We start from the raw sequence: 24409 nt of genomic DNA, 5'->3' as shown, positions 1-24409 counted from the left end.
TGGCTGTCAGCAGATGACAGAGTCACTGCAGTTGCTTGCACTAACCCATCAGAGGGAGAACAGCCAGGCCTGAGCTCCCCAGGGATACCAATGGCTGGGGAACACAGAACACAGAACAGTGCAGACTCTTCCTATAATGAAGCAACCAGAACTGAACACTATACTATACGTGTAGTTTAATCAGTCTTACAACATTACATTATGTCTTCTGAATTCAATCCAACTAATTAGGGTCGATACACCATATACTTTCTTAACCACCCTATCAACTTGTGCAGCAGCTTTGAGGGATCTATGGGCCTTAGATTCAAAGATCCCTCTGTTTCTCCCAATTGCTAAGCATCCTGTATGAAGTCATTAAGCCATAGAAAAGTACAACACAGAAACAAGCCCTTCGGTCCATCTAAGCTGCCATTTAAACTGTCTACTCTCATTGACATGTACAGGGACCATACCTCTACCATCCATGTACTTATTCAAACTTTTCTTAAATGTTGAAATCGAGCTCATGTGCACGACTTGCGCTGGCTGCTCTTTCCACATTGTCATCACCCTCTGAGTGAAGAAGATCCTCCTCATGTTCCTCTTAAAGTTTTCACCTTTCACCCTTAACACATAACCTCTAGTTGTAGTTCCACCAACCTCAGTGGAAAAAGCCAGCTTGCATTTACCAATCTATAACATTCATAATTTTATATACTTCAATCAAATCTCCCCTCATACTTCTATGTTCCAAGGAATAAAGTCCTAACCTATTCAATCTTCCCTTATAACACAGGTCCTCCAGTCCTGGCAAAATCCTTGTAAATTTACTCTGTACTTATATTCTTATTTACATCTTTCCTGTAGGTAAATGACCAAAATGCAAACAATGCTCCAAATTAGGCCTCACCCACATCTTATACAACTTTAACATAACATCCCATCTCATTGCTTGATTTATGAAAGCCAATGTGCCAAAAGCTTTCCTTATGACCGTATCTACCTGTGACACCACTTTCAGTGAATTATGAACCGATACTCCTAGATCCCTTTGTTCTTCAACACTCCTCAGTGCCCTATCACACACCCTGGTTGGTCCTGCCGAAGTACAACACCTCACACTTGTCTGAGTTAAATTCCATCTGCCATTTTTCAGCCCATTTTTCTAGCTGGTCCAGATCCTGTTGCAAGCGCTGATAGTCATTCTCGCTGTCCACTACACTCCCAATCTTGGTGTCATCTGCAAATCTGTTGATCCAGTTAACCACATTATCATCTAGATCATTGATATAGAAGACAAACAATAACAGAACCAGCATCAGTTCCTGTGGCACTCCATTAGTCACAAGCCTCCAGTCAGAGAAGCAATCATCTATTACCACTCTCTGGCTTCTCTTGTATACAATATACAGTATGTATTCTATCAAGAATCCTTTCAGGACACACTTAAAAAATTCTACCACATCTAAACATTTAATGAGCATATAGATACTAAAAAAGAGGATGAGCTGGAATCTTTGGAAAGCATCAAGTCACTAGGACTGGATGAGATATACCCCAGGCTGCTGAGCCTCTGGCAATGATATCATCAATGGGTACGGGAGAGGTTTCAGAGGATTAGAGGGTTGCGGATGTTGTTCCTTTATTCAAGAAAGGGAGTAGAGATAGTCCAGGAAATTATAGACCAGTGAGTCTTACCTCAGTGGCTGGTGAGTTGATGAAGAAGATCCTGAGAGGCAGGATTTAGGAACATTTGGAGAGGCATAATATGATTAGGAAGAGTCAGCATGGCTTTGTCAAAGGCAGGTCGTGCCTTACAAGTATGACTGAATTTTTTGAGGATGTGACTAAACACATTGATGAAGGTAGAGCGGTAGATGTAGTGTATATGGATTTCAGTAAGGCACTTGACAAGGTACCCCATGCAAGGCTTATTGAGAAAGTAAGGAGGCATGGGATCCAAGGGGAAATTGCTTTGTGGATCCAGAACTGGCTTGCCCACAGAAGGCAAAGAGTGGTTGTAGACGGGTCATATTCTGCATGGAGGTCGGTGAATAGTGGTATGCCTCAGAAATCTGTTCTGGGACCCTTACTCTTTGTGATTTTTATAAATGACCTGGATGAAGAACTGGAGGGAAGGGTTAGTAAATTTGCTGAATTTGTGGGTGTTGTGGATAGTGTGGAGGGCTGTCAGAGGTTACAGCGGGACATCGATAGGATGCAAAACTGAGCTGAGAAGTGGCAGATGAAGTTCAACCCAGATAAGTGTGAGATGGTTCATTTTGGTAGGTCAAATATGATGGCAGAATGTAATATTAATGGTAAGACTCTTGGCAGTGTGGACAATCGGAGGGATCTTTAGGTCCAAGTCCACAGAGCACCCAAGGCTGCTGTGCAGGTTGACTCTGTGATTAAGAAGGCATACAGTGTATTGGCCTTCACCAACCGACGGACTGAGTTCAAGAGCCGAGAAGTAACGTTACAGCTATATAGGACCCTGGTCAGACCCCACTTGGAGTATTGTGCTCAGTTCTAGTCACCTCACTACAGGAAGGATGTGGAAACACTGGAAAGGGTGCAGAGGAGATTTACAAGGATGTTGCCTGGATTGGCGAGCATGCCTTATGAGAATAGTTTGAATGAACCTTGGCCCTTCTTCCGTGGAGTGATGGAGGATGAGAAGTGACCTGTTGGAGGTGTATAGGATGATGAGAGGCATTGATCATGTGGATAGTCAGAGGCTTTTTCCCAGGGCTGAAATGGCTAACACTAGAGGACACAGTTTTAAGGTGCTTAGTCGTAGGTATAGAAGAGATGTCAAGGGTAAGTTTTTTATGCAGAGAGTGGTGAGTGCATGGAATGGGCTGCCGGTGCTGGTGATGGAAGCAGATACGATAGGGTCTTTTAAGAGACTCCTTTATAGTTACATGGAGGTTAGAAAAATAGAGGGCTCTGGGTAACCCGAGGTACCCAGTTCAGCACGGACTAGGAGGGCCGGAATGGCCTGTTTCCATGCTGTGATTGTTATATGGTTATATGTTATATGGTTAATTCTAACGTAAGTACATGGTTCAGCACAGCATTGTGGGCCAAAGGGCCTGTACTGTGCTGTAAGTTTTCTGAGTTTCTATGACTCATCTGTAGATCTGAATGAATACACCACGGGCTGTCACGGACCTTATTAAAACATTTGTAGATGAGTGTGTCCCCACAAAATCAGAGTCTTCCCCAACCAGAAGCCATGGATGGACCATGAGATCCACAATCTGCTGAGGACCAGATCAGAAGCATTCAAGTCTGGTGACCAAGAAAGTTACAAAAGGTCCAGATATGATCTCCGGAAAGTCACCCGACAGGCTAAGTGCAATTCCGTACTAAATTTGAATCAACTATGGAAGCCTTGACAGTTGTGGCAGGACTTGAATACAATTGCCTCTTATAAAGTTAAGTAAAGCAGGGCTTCACTTCCAGATGAGCTCAATGCCTTCTATGCTCGCTTTGTGTTTGCCATCATGAACTCTCACAGCTCCCGATGATCCTGTGGTAATCAGACTCTGAGGCTGACATGCAAGAAGCCTTCAGGAGTGTGAATCGCAAAAGCATCTGGCCCAGAATGGGGTACCTGGCCAAATACCTGTGCTGATCAACTGGCTGGAACGTTCACTGAAATCTTTTGCTTTGGTAGTCCAATTATAATCAATGCCCAAGAAGTGCCACAATGACTATCATCCAGTAGCACTTACGTCCACAGTGATGAAGTATTTTGAGAGGTTGGTAATAAAAGATATCAGCTCCTGCCTGAGTAGTGACTTGGATCTGCTCCCAGTTGGCTCACCCAGAGCAACAGGTCCTTAGCAGATACTATCTCATTGGCTCTTCACCCAACCCTGGAAGATCTGGACAGCAAAGAAGTATACATCATGATGCTCTTCATCGACTACAACTCAGTATTCAATACTATCATCCCCTCAAAACTAATCAGGACCTTACCCTCAATACCTCCTTGTGCAATACCTCACTTGCAGACATCAGTCAGTTCGGATTAGCAGGATTAGCACCAAAATTTCCTCCAAGATCTCCATCAGCACAAGTGCACAACAAGGCTGTGCTTAGCCTTCTGCTCTACTCTCTTCGCACTTATGACTGTGTGAATAAGCATAGCTCCAATGCCATATTCAGATTTGCTGATGACACCACTGTTGTAGGCCAAATCAAAGGTGGTGATGAATCAACATTTGGGAGGGAGATTGAAAATCTCACTGAGTGGTGCCATAACAATAACCTCTTACTCAATGTCAGCGAGAGCAAGGAGCTGATTATTGATTTCAGGAGGAGGAACCCAGAGGTACATGAGCCAGCCCTCATTGGAGGATCAGAGGTGGAGAGGGTTAGAACCTTTAAATTCCTCTATGTTATCGTTTTGATGGACCCAGCACGTAAGTGCAATTACAAAGAAAGCATGACAGTGCCTCTACTTCAGAGTTAGAGTAGATCTGACATGACATCTAAAACTTTGACAAACTTTGGAAGATATGTAGTGGAGAGTATATTGACTGGTTGCATCACAACCTGGTATGGAAAGACTAATGCCCTTGAATGGAAAATCCTACCAAAGAAGTGGATACAGCACAGTCCATTACGGGTAAAGCCCTCCCCACTATTGAGCACATCTACATGAAGCATTGTCCCAAGAAAGGAGCATCGATTATCAGGGACTCCAACCAGCCAGGACATGCTCTCTTCTTGCTACTGCCATCCAGAAGAAGGTACAGGAGCCTTAGGACTCACACAGCCAGGTTTGGGAACAGTTATTATTCCTCAGCCATCAGGCTATTGAACCAAGGGGGATAATTTCACACAACTTCACTTGCCCCATTATTGAGATGTTCCCACAAACTATGGACTCACTTTCAGGGATTCTTCTCCTCATGTTCTTGATATTTATTTATTATTATTCTTTCTTTCTATTTTGTATTTGTACCATTTGTGTCTTTTGCAGATTGGTTGAATGCCCAAGTTGGAGCAGTCTTTCATTATTTCTATTATGGTTATTATTGTATTATGGATTTATTGAGTATACCTGCAAGAACACAAATCTCAGGGTTGTAAATGGTGACATATATATATATATATATAATAAATTTACTCTGAACTTTTCAGCTTTTGCACTGAGGAGGTGCCAATCAATATCAGGAAAGTTGAAATCACCCGATTATTTTTGTACCTTTCCAAAATCTGTTTCCCGAACTGTTCCTCAGTATCTCTGTGCTACTGGCAGGAAGGGGTGGTGTCTATAGAATATTCCGTTGTCTCCATTGACGAAATCTCCCTTCATGCAGCTGTGATACTATTCCTCCTTCCTTGTCCCATTTGTACATCTAAACCCCAGAACATCCAACAGCCATTCAAGCTCTTGTGGCACTTAAGTCTTGTAATGGCCACAATTTACACAGAAAGAGCCAGCATCAACTTCAATCAGATTAATCAAAAACATTCAGATATTGAATTTAATTAGGTAACCTTCTGTAATGCCCTGATTCATATTTTTACTGCTATGCTCTATGTAAGGTGCTAAAATCACTGTATGTACTGCTACCTTATAGTGCTCTTGAGTATTGGGAAAAGCTTTCATGTCTGAATAGTTAAGGAAGTCAATAAATGAATTAATTGCATGAAACACTTGCAGATGACTCAGTGAGGTAGTGCTGCACACATACAACAGTCCCATTTAGTTGTTGAATACAATCTGAGAGATTTTAATGCACCTGTCTATATGTCATTTCAGGAGTTCAGACAGGGATGGTGGGACCGGATTTCTGTCCTTTGAAACAGGTCATGCCAAAACAACCTCACCTCTCTCGCCATCCCAACCATTCTGTTTACAATGGACCCAGTGTGCATTTTCCACTATTACTGGTAACCACTCCCACTACTGGTGGTTGTTAGACTGTGTTGAGCTGATGATGCCCTGTGTGGACAGTGGTTTGTTGTCCAGTGTGGACATTGGTGTAGCATCCAGTGTGGGCATTGACGTAGTATCCAATGTGGCCACCAGTGCGGTGTCCAGTATGCACATTGGTGTGTGTCTAGTGTTTCGTTCCCTGATCAGGTAATAGCTCCACCTGTCTCTACCCGGGCACACACAGGACTCACTGGTTTTACCTGGTGCCGTGCTCGGCTGGCATCCAGCAGCTGGCGGCTGTGCTGGTGTTGCTGCTGCAGCTGTTGCAGTGTGCACTGGAATGGCATCTCACCGGCACCGGACTGGTGTCTGTGCTCTGGGTACCTGATGTCCATTGGACCACTGCCGGAAGAGACAGATAGAGGCGGTTTAGAGGCAGACAAGACTGAAAGGACAAAACACATCTCACCAACTGGTCCCTTCACTTCCTAGCATGCATACGAGACACGTCACCGTGATCAGCATCTAATACCAAAAGTCCCACACACTTTGTGGAACTCATCTCATTGGGTGAGAAGCTGGGATTGACAGAATAACATAAAACCCCCTCCTGCCATGTTGCCTAGGGAAGAGACCAAGAGAAGTAATCCAGAAGCAACATGAAAATGATGCCAAACCACTGAACTGGGCCAAAAGCCGGAACAAAGTGTGTGAGCTGCATTTAGCGCTCATAGCCACACTCTCCTGCAGCCTCACAAACCTGCTGAGTCCAGTTGGAGAAGACAACCTTCCACCCTCAATGAAGGCAGAAGCCAGTTTATGGATTTATTGAGCATGCCTGCAAGAAAATGAGTCTCTTGAGTTCTATATGGTGAAACATATAATAAATTTACTTTGAACTTTGTATATGGTGACATATATATACTTTGATAATAAATTTACTTTTAACTTTGAGCTTTTCCCAAAGACAAGGCGAAGGCTTCTGCAGTCACTGTCAACCAGGGACTCTGCTCAGTGAACAATCTCTCAGCTTCCTAACATCATATAAACCAGCCAATTCATTTCATATTATGTGATTTCAAGAAATGGTTGAGACCACTAGAGACAGAAGCCACGAGCCTCATTCTGCTTTAGCTCCATCTACAGTTATTACCACTGAGGTCAGCCGTATCCCAAATAACAATGAGTCATGAGTAAATGACAACAACAGAAGAGCTGGTCATTGACTTCAGGAAGGGAATACTGCACATGCTCCTGTTTGTATCAATGGTGTCGAGGGTCAGAGGCTCAAGTTCCTAGGGGGTGAACATTCTGGGCCAACAACATAGACACAATGGCCAAGAAAATTCCACCAGCATCTCTACTTCTCAGGAGGCTAAAGAAATTTGGTATACCCCTGTCAACCCTTACCAATTTTACTGAAGCACCCTAACAGAGTTGATGTGCAGAGGGATCTTGGAGTCTAAGTCCACGGCTTCTTTAAAGTGGCTATATGGGTCGATATTGTGGTAAAGAAGATGTACCTTTATTACCCAAGGAACTGAGTTCAAGAGTCCAGGAAGTAATGTTACAGCTTTATAGAACCTGAGTAAAGCCACATCTGGAGTGCTGAATTCAGTTCTACTCACCCATTTAGATTCAGATTGAGATCATAGGAAGGATGCAGAGGCTATGGAAAGGGTGCAGAAGCGGTTCACCAGGATGCTGCCTAGATTAGAGGATATTGTTATAAGCAGAGGTTGGACAAACTTGGGTTGTTTTCTTTGGAATGGTGAAGACTGATGGGAGAACTGATGGAGGTTTATAAGATGTGAGAGGCATAGATTGAGCAGACAGCTAGTATCTTTTTCCCCAGGGTTACTATGTCTAATAACAGAGGGCATGCAGTTAAAGTAAAAGGGGGTAAGTTCAAAGGAGATGTGTAGGACAGGGTTTTTACACAGAGAGTGGTAGGTGCCTAAAATGTGTGTTCCAGGGGGCTGGTGGAGGGGTGTTCAAGAATCTGGACATTGCATAGGCAGAAGGGATTAGTTTAGAAGGGTCTGTTCCTGTGCTGTACAGTTTCAAGCTTTAGGCAAAGGGAAAGAAAAGGCATTATATATTTTAACAGAGCGCATGCTTAGACTGGAAAACATATTCTGAGGGGATGAATCTATGTTTCTAGTGCCAAACATACTGAAATGGTTTACAGGCTGGCATACAGACCATGGGATGTTCCCTTCAAAGTTTCAAAGAATACGGGTGTTGTTTGAAGTTGCTGGACTCTCTGGCAGGTATGCTGTGTCAGCAACCATGAATAAAACTTCTGCTCCTTCCTGTTCATTTGTTGGGACTCTACAATTGGGAGGAGAGAGGAGGAGGGAGGCAGGGGAAAGCAGTGCAAGCAGGAAAGCAGGAGGTTAGAGGAAGGGAGGGGACAGTGAGGAATAAAATGCAGGGAGGGAGAAGAGGAGGGATGAGAAGGGTGGGGGTTGGGTAGGAGTGGGGAGAAGGGAAGGGGTTAAGAAAGGAGACTGGAGATGGGAGGAGGTGTATGATTAGATTGGAGGGGGATTGAAAGAGCTGGCGCGTGATCAGGTTGAGTGGAATATAAGCTGACTGCATGAAGGAGCTTGGCTGAGGGCCAGAGCTGCTGTCAGTTAGTGAAAGGGATGGAATGCAGTAAGGGTTTTTTATACTCTTTCTGTTTTTATAACAAATGGGCGTTTGAGGCCAAAGTTAACACAGAGAAGAGCGACAGCAGCCAAGGCCCAGAACAAACTAATTATGAGGTGATTCATTCTTTATGACTTTAACAGACCCCCTGTTTCCTTTCTCTATTTCAAAAAAAGCTGCTAATTCTGTGTGTAAACTCTTTAGTGGAGTAGCACACAGAGAAAGGGACAGATATTCTTCCCCCTTTGCTGTATCCTCAGTGGCTGACCGTACCGTCTATTCATCCAGTCCTGTCCAAGCCACCCTGAAGACTATCTGTGTTTATTTTGGGTGTGGAGACCCTGGATTGGCTGGCTAAGCAAGAGGCTCCACGCAAAAGGACAGATGGGATTTTTTTTCTTTAATTGTTTAATGTCTTTCCTTTTCAAAAAAAAATTCCTAAATGAAAACCTGATGTGGGATTCTTGGGTCAGTAACTTTGTTTGTTTAAAAAGAAAGAGAAAAGTTGCAACAGATAATGGAAAGTTGTCAGTAATGTAATATTAAATTGCCTTAGATATCAACCGCTCTGTTTCCAATTACCTCCCTCGTTGATAATTACTGTTTTCTGGTAAATTAGACAGGCCTATATAAGTCCTAGTCGTGTGCGGAAATGTTCAGCATAATCACAACGTGATGACTTCTGTGATGTGCTGGAAATCTAATCAACCATTACCATCAATGTTTAGATTCATAGAACATAGAACTCAGCACAGCACAGTGTTGTGTCAAACCAATTAAATTAGAAATCAAATGGCCAACTAAACTTACCATTTCCCTCACATTTATGTGCCTGTCTAAATATCTCTTAAAAGTATCTAATGTACAGATCTGCCTCTACCACCACTCTCTGTGTAAAAAAATTGCCTCTCATGTCTCCTTTGAAATTATCCCCTCTCACCTTAAATGCGTGCTCTCAGAAATTAGACATTTCAGCCCTACGAAATAGATACTGTTTGTCTACTCCATCTATGTCTCTTGTAATCTTATAGACCTCCATCAGATCTCCCGTCAGCCTCCACTGCTCCAGATAAAACAACCCAAGTTTGTCCATCCCTTCGCTATAGCACGTGCCCTCTAATCCAAGCAGCATCCCAGTAAACCTCTTCTGCACCCTCTCCAAAGCCTCAGTATTCTTTCTATAATGGGGAGATCAAAACTGTATGTAATACTCCAGCTGCAACATAACTTCTTGACTTTTGAAATGAATGTCTCAACTAATAAAGGTAAGCATGCCATATGATCTGTTAAACACCCATCCACCTGTGTAGACATTTTCAAGGATCTATGAACTTGGACCCCAAGATCCCTCTGCTCATCAACATTGCCAAGGTGTTGCTCTTAATGGTGTACAGTCTCTTAACAGTTGAGCTTCATAGAGTCATATAGCACAGGAACACAGATCATTCAACCCACTGTGTCCATGTTGAAACAACACACACAAAATGCTGGTGGAACACAGCAGGCCAGGCAGCATCTATAGGGAGAAGCACTGTCGACGTTTCGGGCCGAGACCCTTCGTCAGGACTAACTGAAAGGAAAGATAGTAAGAGATTTGAAAGTAATGGGGGTAGGGGGAAATGCGAAATGATAGGAGAAGACCGGAGGGGGTGGGATGAAGCTAAGAGCTGGAAAGGTGATTGGCGAAAGTGATGCAGAGCTGGAGAAGGGAAAGGATCATGGGACGGGAGGCCTCGGGAGAAAGAAAGGGGGAAGGGGAAGCACCAGAGGGAGATGGAGAACAAGCAAACAACTAAATATGTCAGGGATGGGGTAAGAAGGGGAGGAGGGGCATTAATGGAAGTTAGAGAAGTCAATGTTCATGCCATCAGGTTGGAGGCTACCCAGCCGGTATATAAGGTGTTGTTCCTCCAACCTGAGTTTAGATTCATTTTGACAGTAGAGGAGGTCATGGATAGACATATCAGAATGGGAATGGGACATGGAATTAAAATGTGTGGCCACTGGGAGATCCTGCTTTCTCTGGCGGACCGAGCGTAGGTGTTCAGCGAAACGGTCTCCCAGTCTGCATCGGGTCTCACCAATATATAGAAGGCCACATCGGGAGCACCGGACGCAGTATACCACACCAGCCGACTCACAGGTGAAGTGTCACCTCACCTGGAAGGACTGTCTGGGGCCCTGAATGGTAGTGAGGGTGGAAGTGAAAGGGCAGGTGTAGCACTTGTTCCGCTTACAAGGATAAGTGCCAGGAGGAAGATCGGTGGGAAGGGGTGGGGGGACGAGTGGACAAGGGAGTCGCGTAGGGAGCGATCCCTGCGGAAAGCAGAAAGAGTGGGGGAGGGAAAGATGTGCTTGGTAGTGGGATCCTGTTGGAGGTGGCGGAAGTTACGGAGAATTATACGTTGGACCTGGAGGCTGGTGGGGTGGTAGGTGAGGACAAGGGGAACCCTATCCCAATTGGGGTGAGGGCAGATGTGCGGGAAAGGGGAGAGATGCGTTTGAGAGCAGAGTTGATGGTGAAAGAAGGGAAGCCCCTTTGTTTAAAAAAGGAAGACATCTCCTTTGTCCTGGAATGAAAAGCCTCATCCTGAGAGCCTCCACCTCTCTTTCTGCTTTCCTTGTAAGCACTTACCCTTGTAAGCGGAACAAGTGCTACACCTGCCCTTACACTTACTCCCTCACCACCATTCAGGGCCCCAGACAGTCCTTCCAGGTGAGGTGACACTTCACCAGTGAGTCGACTGGTGTGGTATACTGCGTCCGGTGCTCCCGGTGTGGCCTTTTATATATTGGTGAGACCCGATGCAGACTGGGAGACCGTTTCGCTGAACACCTACGCTCGGTCCGCCAGAGAAAGCAGGATCTCCCAGTGGCCACACATTTTAATTCCACGTCCCATTCCCATTCTGATATGTCTATCCATGGCCTCCTCTACTGTCAAAATGAATCTAAACTCAGGTTGGAGGAACAACACCTTATATACCGGCTGGGTAGCCTCCAACCTGATGGCATGAACATTGACTTCTCTAACTTCCATTAATGCCCCTCCTCCCCTTCTTACCCCATCCCTGACATATTTAGTTGTTTGCTTGCTCTCCATCTCCCTCTGGTGCTTCCCCCTCCCCCTTTCTTTTTCCCGAGGCCTCCCGTCCCATGATGCTTTCCCTTCTCCAGCTCTGTATCACTTTCACCAATCACCTTTCCAGCTCTTAGCTTCATCCCACCCCCTCCGGTCTTCTCCTATCATTTTGCATTTCCCCCTCCCCCCTACTACTTTCAAATCTCTTACTATCTTTCCTTTCAGTTAGTCCTGACGAAGGGTTTCGGCCCAAAACGTCAACAGTGCTTCTCCTTATAGATGCTGCCTGGCCTGCTGTGTTCCGCCAGCATTTTGTGTGTGTTGTTTGAATTTCCAGCATCTGCAGATTTCCTCGTGTGTGTCCATGTTGACCTTATTGGACATCAACAGTAATCCCATTTGTAAATATTAAGTCCATATCCTTCTCTGACTTGCCTTTTTAATTGTCTGTCTAAATCTCCTCTAATCATAGAGAGTAGTAAGTATTAATCTGACTAGAGATCTGTGACCAGGGGATTCTGCAGGGATCAGTGCTGGGACCTCTGTTATTAGTGATATACATGATCTGGACAAAAATATAACCTACCACTCCATCGGTTTCTGTATCCAACACATCAGCCTCTGCAACTTCTGCCATTTCCAAAGGGATCCTACCATTAAACATTTATTTACCTCTGCCACTTTCCACAGGGATTGCTCTCTTCGCGATTCCCTTTACCATTTGTTCCTCCCCACTAATCTCCCTTCGGGCAAGTGGCCTAACTGCAAAACCTGCCCATAAACTCTGTTCAGGGCCCCAAACAGTCCGTCCAGGTGAGGCAACACTGCCTGTCAGTTTGCTGGGTCGGCTATTGTGTCTGGTGCTTCTGATGTGGCCTCCTCAACACTGGTGAGACCTGCATTAACTGGGGAATGGCTTTGTTCAGCACCTCTGCTCCAGCTGCCACAAGTGGAACTTCCTGGTGCCCAACCATTTTAATTCCAACCGCCATTCCCATTCTGACATATCACTCCCAGGCCTCTTGTGCCAAGATGAGACCACACTCAGGGTGAAGGAGCAACACCTTATATTCCATCTGGTTGCCTCCAACCTGATGGCATGAATATCGATTTCTTCTTCTGTTAAAAATATACCCTCCCCACCCCCGTCTTCCTCTATTTCCCACTTTGGCCTCTGACCTCTTCTCACCTGTCTATTACTTCCCCCTGGGTCCCCTCCTCCTTCCCTTTATACCATGGTCTACTCTCCTTTCCTATCAGATTCCTTCTTCTTCTCCAGCCCTTGAGCTTTCCCACATATCTGGCTGCACCTATCACCTTCTAGCCAGACTCTTCCCCCTCCCCCACCTTTTGATTCTAGCATCTTCCCCTTTCCTTCCCTTTTCCTGAAGAAGGGTCTTGACCCAAAACGTCGACATTTCCATAGATGCTGCCTGACCTGCTGAGCTCCTTCAGCATTTTGTACGTGTCGCAGTAGGCTCATTAGTAAGTTTGCAGATGAATAAAAATTGGCAGAGTTGTGGATATTGAGGAAGGTTGCCAAAGGATTCAGCTGGAGATAGATCAATTGGGAATGTGGGCAGAGAAATGGCAGATGGAGTTCAAACAAGACACATAGGTGGCATGGTAGCATAACACTTTGTAGCTGGAATGATTGGGGTTCAATTCCCACCATGGCTATAAACAGTTTGCATGTTCTCACTGGGACCGAGTGGGTTTCCTCCGGGTGCTCTGATTTCCTCCCACATTCCAAAGATGTACGGTTTGGATTAGTAAGCTGTGGGTCTACTATGTTGACACTAGAAGTATGACAATACACAGCACATCCTTGAACTGTGTTAGTCTTTGACACAAACAATGCACTTCACTGTATGTTTCAATGTTTTGGTGTACATGTGACAAATAAAGCTAATTTTTATCTTTAAGTATGAGATGTGAAACTTTGGAAGGTCAAATAAAACATTATGGAATGGCAGAGTAGACTCAATGGGCTGAATGGCCTAAGTCTGCTGCTATGTCTTATGGAACATAGAACACAGAAAAATATCTGCATGTACAAGATCCATATCCCTCCATTTCCTGCCTGTTCATGTGTCTGACAGCTTTTTAAATGCGACTATCAGGACCCCTGGCAGCCAGCTGCACACCCCCACCACTCTGAGTAAAAGACATGCCCTGCAGGTAGGAGGAAAGCACATAGTAAGTGGCAGCACTGAAGTCCAGAGGGATCTTGGTGTGCAAGTCCACTACTCCCTGAAAGTGGCAACATAGATAGATGAGATGGTAAAGTAGGAATATGGCATGCCTGCTTTCATTGGGATCGTGGTGTTGAATATAAAAATAGTGAAGTCATGTTGCAGCTGTATGAAAGGTTCAAACTTGGGAGTCTTGAGTGCAGTTCTGGTAATCCCATTACAGGAAGGATGTGGAGGCTTTAGAGAGAGTGCAGAGAGGTTTACTAGGATGCTTCCTGGACAAAAGTGCATATGTGATCAGGAGAGGCTGGCTAAACTTGGATTGTACTCACTGGACTGTCAAATGCTGGGGGGGGGGGGGAGACCTGGCCAAAGTATATGAAATTCTGAGAGGCACAGATAGACTATAACTGTCTACCCATTCTCTCAGGGTTGAAATATCAAATATTAAAGGTCAAACTTTAAGGTGAGAGGGGAAAGTTTAAAGCAGATTTACAAGGCAACATTTTTTTACATAGAGAGTGATAGGTGCCTGAAACACGCTTAGCAGCGATTGAGCTAATGCTTTAGAAGCGTAGTTGGCACAGATATTGTGGGCTGAAGGGACTGCTCTTGTGTTGTCCTGTTCCATGTTCTATGTAGTGATTGTGTCTGACTTGAGCACCTCGTCTGGCAGTGAGTTCCAGATATCAACCATTCCCTGTGTGTATAAAAAACATTCCCCTTACATCAATGAGGAATAGTGAGCTAGTGTTCATGATTTCTGAACGGTCAATGAACTCATGAACACTACCTCACTATTCCTATTTTCCTTTATTTATTTTAGTTTTTATTGTAACTTATAGCAATTATTTCTATGTATTACACTGCACTGCTGCCGCAAAACATATCTCATGACACATGTCAGTAACCTGATTCTGATTTTGCTTCTGAGAAACAAGAGGGCATAGGTTTTAAAGTGAGAGGAAGGCATTTTAAAGGGAATTTTGTACAGCGTCAGGAAGACTTAATAAACTCAGTACCAACCAGGACTAAATAATCTGCCTGTCAACAACCGAGTCACAGCTCCATAAGCTCACTTACTACCACTATGGCTGCTGGATATCATTCACAAAGTATGATGCAGCAGCTGACTAAGACTTCTTTATTGCCATCCTCCAAATCCATCATATGGCAGTTCAGAAAGATGATGTAAGACCATCAGCCCAAGCATTAGGGATGGGGAACTGGTGCTGCCCACGTCATAAACAATTCTGGTTTAAGACAGCGCTGGTGAGTCTCAGTGACTTCTGGCTGGTGGCCAATAAAACAAAGAAAACATCTAAATAATTTGTTAATCACTCTTTCTGGTAAGCGATCTTCACAAACAATAGCCTGTAACCTCCCTCTGGACTTGGAGGCAAATCTTTGTGGGAGAACCAAGGTGAGGCAAGGCAGTGAGCCCATTGCCGATAGTGAAGAAGACCTGAGGTTTGATTGATTTAAGTGCCAGGCCAAATTGGAAAGATTGGGTACAGGGCGAATTGAGGTGGTGGGATCCAAGCCCCAGAGGTGTATTGAAGTGACTGAACCTGATGTTTGGATGATGTTTTAGGCACTAGGTCAGGTTGAAAGGGTCATGGGCATCAGGACCTGAGGCATGGGATGGGCTGGTTCAGCTCACTGCTCGGTTTGCGCTGAGCTAAGGGTCTGTGGATGACTCTTTGTGAACTTCAGTTCAGAAGGCTATCTGCTTCTGTCTATTGTTTGCATGATTTACGGTATATTTTTTTCTCTCTGCATATTGGGTATTTGACTGTCTTCTTAGTTTTAATAGGTTCTTTTGGGTTTCTATGTTTTGTGGTTGCCTGTTGGGAGACAAATCACAAGGTTGAATAATGTATACATACTTAGATAATAAATGTACTTTGAAACAATTTCAGAATTAAGATCAAACTGTATCCTGCTGAGATTTGTCTTTACTCTCAAGGATACAATGAACCTTTTCTGTCCTTTTTCCCTGGGTCCCAGCTATCTCCCCAGGTAACCTGGGGACCTAACCCATGTTGTGAAAACCTGGGGACCTAACCTATGTTGTGAAAACAAACCTGGATATTTGTGTAAGAGACAGGAGTTTACAGAAAAGTAATATTGTAGATGGAAGATCTCCAGCAGAGATGAGGTCTGTGATGGTATGGAGACTGTGGCAGGGTTCAGGTCCAGCGTTTGGTGTGAGGAGGTGTCTCAAGTTGCCATCTGCCCTTTGCACAGAGCAGGTTAGACTGCCAGACCACAACAGACCATCCATGCTATGGGTTTGATGGTGAGGTTGGGATTAGTGCTGAGAAAGTGGAGAGCAGTGCATTCTCTGCACATTGAGTGAGGGGAGTGGAGAAGTCAAAATAATTATGAGTTAGTGGCCTTCTGTTTGTGTATGTATGTATGTGTGTACCTATACCTATGTATGTGGGATTGTCCCTGCAACACCATCTGTATCCGGCACTGTTCAGTGCCAGCGCAAGAGCTGCCCAGCACTGGACCTAGTGGCAAAGGCTTGGAGCTTTACACCAGCTGAACTTTCAACCTTGTGCTGCTTCTGTGAGCCAGATTTTTTCCCAGCTTTCAGCCATGTTCCCAAAAAACCAATTTGTGGAAACATAATGATTTTGTTTTCTGGAATTTCCTGACAGCCTTTCCAAAAATTGCTCTCCATTTGCTCTCTGGAAACTCTGCAGTTGAAACAGTTTCCCTGAACGTCTTTTCCTTGCAGACTTTAGCAAACAGAGACTGTGACCCGCACCCCTGCTTTGACATAGTCTGTCAAACTGTAACAGCCTCTAGCTTCTTTTCCTGGACCTTCTGCTCTCCTCTCTTCAAGAGCACCCTTGCCTCGCCCTGTGTGAGGCTGGCCAGTGAATGGGATTGGGGTGCAGATGAAACTTCTGTGAACTCCATGCTTGAGTGCTGCTTGTTTCTGCATAGTGGCTCCACTGACCCCATGCTGTCCATTAGCTCTTGGTCCACAACACTTTGAAACTCCTTCTTCAAAGTTCTTGCTGCTGCTTTCTCAACCTCAGAACCCTGGGATGACCTAAACTCCCCACCTTCAGCAGCATGCAGCTGGATTGAGAAAATCTACCATTGTGGGCTCTGCTCACATTGTATATCACCACCACAGCAGGCAGTACAGGGCTCTGAGCAAGCAACATCCTTCAGTGCAAGTATAGGGAGCAACATGTCCCGTTATATCAGCATCACTCAATTCACACCACCACGCAAAATTCCATCCAGTGACCACTGACAGACTCACAACCCTTGTTCCATACAGAATGACCATAATCCCTGCTCACTACAGAGTGACCACAGCCAGTGCACCACAGTGATCACAACTAGTGCACTACAGAGATGGTCAGTGTGGCACCTGCACATGTGGCAGAGCCTAAGGTGGTCAGTGTTGGACCCATTATTTTTACTTATGGAAAATCTAGAGTTCAGCCCATTCTTGAGACCCACCCCGCTACAGCTAAAGAACATCAATGGTCCAATAAATGGATGCACCTGCACATGCCAGCATAGGTGTTTAAAGATGCAGCAGGAACTGTGTGAACACACTGAAGATTACCAGCCCTCAGTTCTGCTAACAGACAACATAGAAATGTCAACAAGATCATGGATGATGTACCTCGTGCAACTTCTGTGCATGAACAATGTACTCTTTGATCCATGATCTATAAAGACAATCGAGCTCTGTTCTGACTTTACCTGTTGGGTGAACATCGCAGCCTTGGGTTGAGAATTTCACAGATTCACCAGGGTGAAGGTATTTCTTACATCTCCATCTAGAATGGCCAGGCCTTATGTTAGGGCTGTCACTCCTGATTGTAGACAACTTGGCCAGTTGGAACACTTTGTGCAGTGAGCTTGCTGAGAACTGTGTACGTTTCAGCGAGGTCACCGCTCATGCTGATACACACCTGAGATACAGACTTCATCTGCCTAATGTTTCCTTACCATCCGAGCAGTCTCAGCATGAGCAGCTGCAGCTGCAACGTACAAACTGGCGGAGGAACTTAGCAGGTCGATCACATCTTAATACAGCATCACAACCTGACCCGTTGACCGTCCTTCTCCCTCCGTGGATGTGGCCTCACCCCTGAGTTCCTCCAGCAACTTTTTATTTCAGGAATTAGTCCTGTGAACCATCAATGACTCCATCCATCACAAGTATATTGTTCCTTAGGTAGGAAGACCGGATCTCTACACAGTATTCCAAATATAGTCTCGCCAGAGCTTGGAGCACTTCTGCAGTTACATCATAGAGCTATACATCACGGAAACAAGCATTTCTGTCCATCTTCTTCATGCTGACCAAAGTGCCTACCTGGTGAATGCCCCAAACTGAAAACCACCAGTTCACCTTTTCCCTGTGTTCTGCCTACCTTCGATCCATGCCAGGATAGATTGAGTAAGTTGTGCTGTGAGGATTACATTCCTTGACTTCTCTAGTGCCTTTAACACCATCCAGCCCAAGATCTTAAAGCACAAACTAACGGAGATGGGAGTAGACTCTCACATGGTGGATTGGATAGTGGACTACTTGACAGATAGACCTCAGTATGTGCGGTTGGGAGACTGTAGGTCTGACACAGTGGTCAGCAGCACAGGAGCGCCACAGGGAACCGTACTCTCTCCGGTCCTGTTCACCCTGTACACATCTGACTTCCAATATAACTCGGAGTCCTGCCATGTGCAGAAGTTCGCTGATGACACGGCAATAGTGGGGTGTGTCAGGAATGGACAGGAGGAGGAGTATAGGAAACTGATACAGGACTTTGTGATATGGTGCAACTCAAACTACCTGCGTCTCAATGTCACCAAGACCAAGGAGATGGTGGTGGACTTTAGGAGATCTAGGCCTCATATGGAGCCAGTGATCATTAATGGAGAATGTGTGGAGCAGGTTAAGACCTACAAGTATCTGGGAGTACAGTTGGCGTCATTCAATGTCTGCAGTGAGATGCTGAAGATGTTCTATAGGTCAGTTGTTGAGAGCGCCCTCTTCTTTGTGGTGGCGTGTTGGGGAGGAAGCATTAAGAAGAAGGACGCCTCACGTCTTAATAAGCTGATAAGGAAGGCGGGCTCTGTCGTGGGCAAAGTACTGGAGAGTTTAACATCGGTAGCTGAGCGAAGGGCGCTGAGTAGGCTACGGTCAATTATGGAAAACCCTGAACATCCTCTACATAGCACCATCCAGAGACAGAGAAGTAGTTTCAGCGACAGGTTACTGTCGATGCAATGCTCCTCAGACAGGATGAAGAGGTCAATACTCCCCAATGCCATTAGGCTTTACAATTCAACTGCCAGGACTTAAGAACTTTTTTTTTTTTAAAAGCTATTATTAATGCTTTTTGAGTTAGTGATTTAGATGCATATCATATTATTACTGAGTTAAGTATTGTATGTAATGAGTTTTTGCTACAACAAGTGTATGGGACATTGGAAAAAATGTTGAATTTCCCCATGGGGATGAATAAAGTATCTATCTATCTATCTATCTATCTACCTCCTATCCTAGCTGTGTTCCAGACACACAGCAATTGCTGTGCAAAAATAAACTTCATTAAAAAAAAACTTACACCTCTCACCTCACAGCTAGACTCTCTAGCATTTTATTATCTTGTATTTTCACCCTGCAAAAATGATTTTCTACCCTATCTACACCTCTCATAATTTTGTACTCTTCTATCAGGTCTCCCCTCAGCCTCTGATACTCCAGAGAAAACAATCCAAGTTTATCCAACCTTTCCTGATAGCTCATACTTTCTAATCGTGGCAGCATCCTGGTGAACCTCTTCTGCACCCTCTCTCAAGCCTGTAATGAGGTGAGCAGAACTGAATGCAATATTACAAACATGGCCTATCCAAAGTTTTATACAGCTGCAACATGACTTCCTGACTTTTATACTCAACACCCTGTCCAATGAAGGCAAGTATGTCAAACCATTAGCCATTTCTCTGCCCATATCTTCAACTGATTTTATATATGATATAAGAGGCATCAATCAACTGGATAGCCAGAGATTTTTTCCCAGGGTGGAAATGGCTAATACAAGAGGGTATAACTTTAAGGCAATTTGAGGACAGCATAGGGGGCATGTCAGAGGTTTTTTTCACACAGAGAGTGGCACGTGCATGGAATGCCCTGTCAGGGGTGGCAGTAGAGGCAGATACATTAGGGGCATTTAAGAAACTCCTAGATGGGCACATGGCTGATAGAAGATTGGAGGGCTATACAGGAGGAAAGGGTTAGATTGATTGTTGAGTAAGTTAAAAGATTGGGACAACATCATCCACTGGCGTGCCTACACTGTACTGTAGTGTTCTATAATGTATGTTAAAAACCCAGGGTTCTGGTCCTCAGATCCTGAGGATTTATCACTTTACAGTCCTATTAAATTAGTAAATGGGTTTATTTTTGTCATGTGTCCTGAGGCACAGTTGTATACCCTCCATACTGATCAATGCATTACACAAGTCACTGAGGAGTACAAGGTAAAACAACAGAATGCAGAATATGTCTAACAGGAAAAGTGCAGTGCAGGCAGACAGTAAGGAGCAAAGTCATAAGGTCAAGACTATACTTATTTCAGTACTAGTTCTTTATTGATGTCGATTTTTGAGTTCCTTATTCACAGTAGACTTGTTGTCCTCCACTCTTTCCCAGAGGCTTTCTGCAAATTCCTCCATGAAGATGAAAATGATTATTGGGTCTTTATTGCTTTGTGTAGTTTCTCTTATACCTCACTGTAAAGGATCCATGTTAATTTTTGCTAATCTTTACCATTTACATACCTAGCAAAACTCTATGGTTTGTTTTTTATGTTTCTCATGACCTTCTCTTGCATTTTACTTTTTCCCTTCCTTATCAGTGTTGTGGCCCTCCTCTGCTGAATTGTGAAACATTTCCAACCCTAAGCTTACTGCTTTTTTTGGCAGTGTATAAGCCTACTATGATCATTGACTTCTCTTGATGGCCAAGGATGAACCACGTTTCCTGTTGGGTTGTTTTTTTGGCTTCAAAGAGATTTTTAGCCAAATGCTTACTGACCTTACATTAAAAGGGCCAGGGGACAGTTGCACCAGTGATTTAAACAAACACAAATTCTATTTCAATAACTAAAAACCAAGCTGCTGCAGGAACCCAGGAGGTCAGGCAGTATAAGACCATAAGAAACAGGAGCAGAATTAAGCCATTCGGTCCATCAAGTCTGCTCTGCCATTCCAACATGGCTGAATTATTACCTCTCATTCCCACTTTCCCATCTTCTTCCCGCAACCTTTGATGCTCTTACTAATCAAGAACCTATCAAACTCCGCTTTAAATATACCCAATGACTTTATCCCCACAGTCATCTGTGGCAATCAATTCCACAGATTCACCACCCTCTGGCTAAAGAAACTCCTCCTCATCTCTATTTTAAAGGGACATCCCTCTATTCTGAGGCTGTACCCTCTGGTCCTAGTCTCCTCCATTTAAAGAAACATCCTTTCCACATCTACTCTATCTAGGCTTTTCAATATTCGATAGATTTCAATGAGATCCACACTCATTCTTCTAAACTCTAGTGAGTACAGGCCCAGAGCCATCAGACACTTATCATAAATTAATCTCTTCATTTCCATTATTTGTTGAAGGGAAATGGTGTGTTAATATTTGATTTTAAAAAACTGGAGAGCTACATAAGAGGGAAGAGTTAGATTATTCCTGGAGTAGGTTATAAGGCTGGAATAACATTGTGGACCAAAGGGCAATAAAGTTCTATGTTCTATTTCAGGTCAAGACCCTTTATCAGGACAACAATAGCTGAAGGTGGGCAGCCAGTATGAAGAGGTGAGGGGTTGGGATGAAGAAAGAGCTGGCAAGTGAAGAGTGAATCCATGTCAGGAGGGGAGAACAGGCAGACAGAGAATAAAATATATATAATATATATTATATATAAATATATAATTATATAATACTAAAAACTCATGTTCTCAGTATTATTTTTTAAAATTAGTTGCACGATGTCTCTTTTACACACTAATTGTTTGCCAATCTTTGTTTTTGTAAAGTTTTCACAAATTATATTGTATTTCTTCATATTCCTGTTAATGCTTGCAAGAAAATGAATCTCAAGGTAGTATATAGTGACATACTGTATATGTTATTTAAGAACTGACTTTGACTTTGAAATTCTACTTCCATTTGTTGCATGTAGCTCAGTCTGTAGATGTTTTAACAGTGATAAAACAGGACAGCCTCCAGGTTGGATACAGGAATGAAGATATTGTGAATGAAGAGGAAGTAACCAGCTGCCAGCAAGCTCTAGAGTGTTGAGGTGAGGGAGAAATGGGAGGAGTAATGGGGATCTGTGACTGAAAAGTGAATAAAAATTGCAGTCTATGAAATTGCAGGGAGTATTTATGAGCATGTTGCCAGGACTAGAAGGCCTGAGTTATAGGGACCTATCAGGCTAGGTCTTTATTCTTTGAAGTTTAGGAGAATGAGGGACAACATTATAGATGTTTAAAATTTTGAAAGAATAGATTAGGAAGATGATAACAGTTTTTCCCCAGGATAAGGGAGTAGGGGGCATAGATTTAGGGTGGAAGGGAAAGATTTGAAAGGGACCTGAGGGACAGCTTTTTCCACGCGGAGGGTGGTGAATATACAGGCTGAGCTGCCAGAAGAAGTGGTCGAGGCTGGTACAATAGTGTAATTTAAAAATGCCTTGATTGATATTTGGAGGAGTGGGGCTTAGACGGATATGGGTTGAATGCAAGAAATTGGACTAGCTGAGTGGGCACCATGCTTGGCATGGACTGGGTTGGGCCAAAGCTCCTGTGTCCCTGCTGTATTGCTGCATTCAACGTGCTGAGTCTTGATTCAAACATATTGCCAGTAATGAGACAAGACCCAGTTAAAAGCAAAATGTTTTTAATGATAATGATTATTATTATCATTATATACTATATGATAATGATTTTATTAGATGAAGTTAATTGAATGAAGCATGCTTTACTTGTTCTAAAACAGCTGGTAATCCTGGCAGCAATGGAGATATCACAGACTGGCTACTCAATAAACTCCTTACTGCCCAGCTAAGGGCTGACTGACTGAAATGGGTTGATTGAGAAACTACAGTTACCGGTATTTGGAAAGTGCTAAAACACCTTTCCTGCACATCTTGACAACGTGCAATGTTTAGAAAAAGACGCCTGCAGTATCACCCATCTAATCTCGGTGAATGCTGCTTTTGGAGATATAATTAGGGAGGTAGAACAGAAATGCCACACATTCTCTGACAGTTCCATACATGGGAAGGGCTGCTTGTCAAAACACAGATCCTGAGACTGTGCCAATCTTTTGAGGGCTGTCTATCAAGTTCCCACAGTGCTCAGCTTCTCTTCTCCATATAACATCTTTAATTCACAATGCTTACAGCAATATCTGTATACTGTTTTGTAGTGAGGGAAAGAGGAATGGAGAGGGAGCTCAGAGAGGGTGATAGGCAGCATAGAGACCATAAAACCATAAGACTTAGAGCAGAATTAGGCTATTTGGTCCATCATGTCTGCTCTGCAATTCCACCAGGGCTGTTTTATTATCCCTCTCAACATTCTTCTGTTTTCTCCCCAGAACCTTTGATAAGTAAACTAATCAAGACCTATCAACCTCTGTTTTAAATATAACCAATGACCTGGCTTCCATAACCACCTGTTGTAATGAATTCCACAGATTCATCACTCTCTGGTTAAAGAAATTCCTCCTCATCTCTGTTCTAAAGGGACGCCCCTTTATTCTGTGACTGTACCCTCTGGTCCTAGAGTCCCCAACCATAGATTATATATATATATATATATATATATATATACACACACACACAAACAGTAGAATGCAAAGGTCTTAGGTACACATATATAGCTAGTAACTTTATGTATTGCACTCTACTGCTGCCACAAAAAGAAAACAAATTTCATGACATATGTGAATGATGATAAACCTGATTCTGATATGGATCTGATGTGGACTGAGAGTAGGAAGAAGGCAGGGGGAGGGGAATCATGGTTGGGAAAAGGAGAAGGAGGAAAAGGTGAGGGAAGCACCAGAGAGACATTCTGTAATGATCAATAAACCAATTGTTTGGAGTCAAGTGACCTTCTTTGGTGTATCATGGCTGGGTGTGTCTGCACCTGCATCAATGACCACCCCCCCCCCCCCCGCACCGACCTGCCCCGGCACTCCTTCTCTGCCACCTATCTCAACCCCTCCCATGGTATTCTATACCCACCATTCCCAATAGCCTTTGCTCCCACCAGATTTACAAACTCACTCTCTGCTCCACGTTGACAAATACAGTACTGTGCAAAAATCTTGGACACCCCAGCTAAAGACCTCTGCACAAAACTGTGTATATACACACTGTTCACCTAATGTGAGCGGCACAGTAGCGTAGCAGTGAGGGTAATGCTTTACAATGCCAGCAATTAGCAATCAGGATTCAATTGCTGCTACTGTCTGTAAGGAGTTTGTACACTCTCCCCGTGACCATGTGAGTTTCCTCCAGGTGCTCC

General features: G+C 43.9%; 1 protein-coding gene across 4 annotated transcripts in view; it reads right to left on the bottom strand.

Annotated features, from left to right (window-relative positions):
* Positions 1-24409, bottom strand: part of ttll5 (tubulin tyrosine ligase-like family, member 5) — a 449168-nt gene that overhangs the window by 62415 nt on the left and 362344 nt on the right. For all 4 annotated transcript variants that reach the window (XM_073039478.1, XM_073039482.1, XM_073039479.1 and 1 more), the window contains one exon: positions 6145-6286. In XM_073039478.1, coding sequence (XP_072895579.1) covers positions 6145-6286 — 142 coding nt within the window. The remainder of the gene's footprint in view (positions 1-6144; positions 6287-24409) is intronic.

Source organism: Hemitrygon akajei, chromosome 3 (assembly GCF_048418815.1).
Source record: "Hemitrygon akajei chromosome 3, sHemAka1.3, whole genome shotgun sequence".
NCBI classification, from domain to species: domain Eukaryota; kingdom Metazoa; phylum Chordata; class Chondrichthyes; order Myliobatiformes; family Dasyatidae; genus Hemitrygon; species Hemitrygon akajei.
This window is presented reverse-complemented; position numbering and strand designations above follow the sequence as displayed.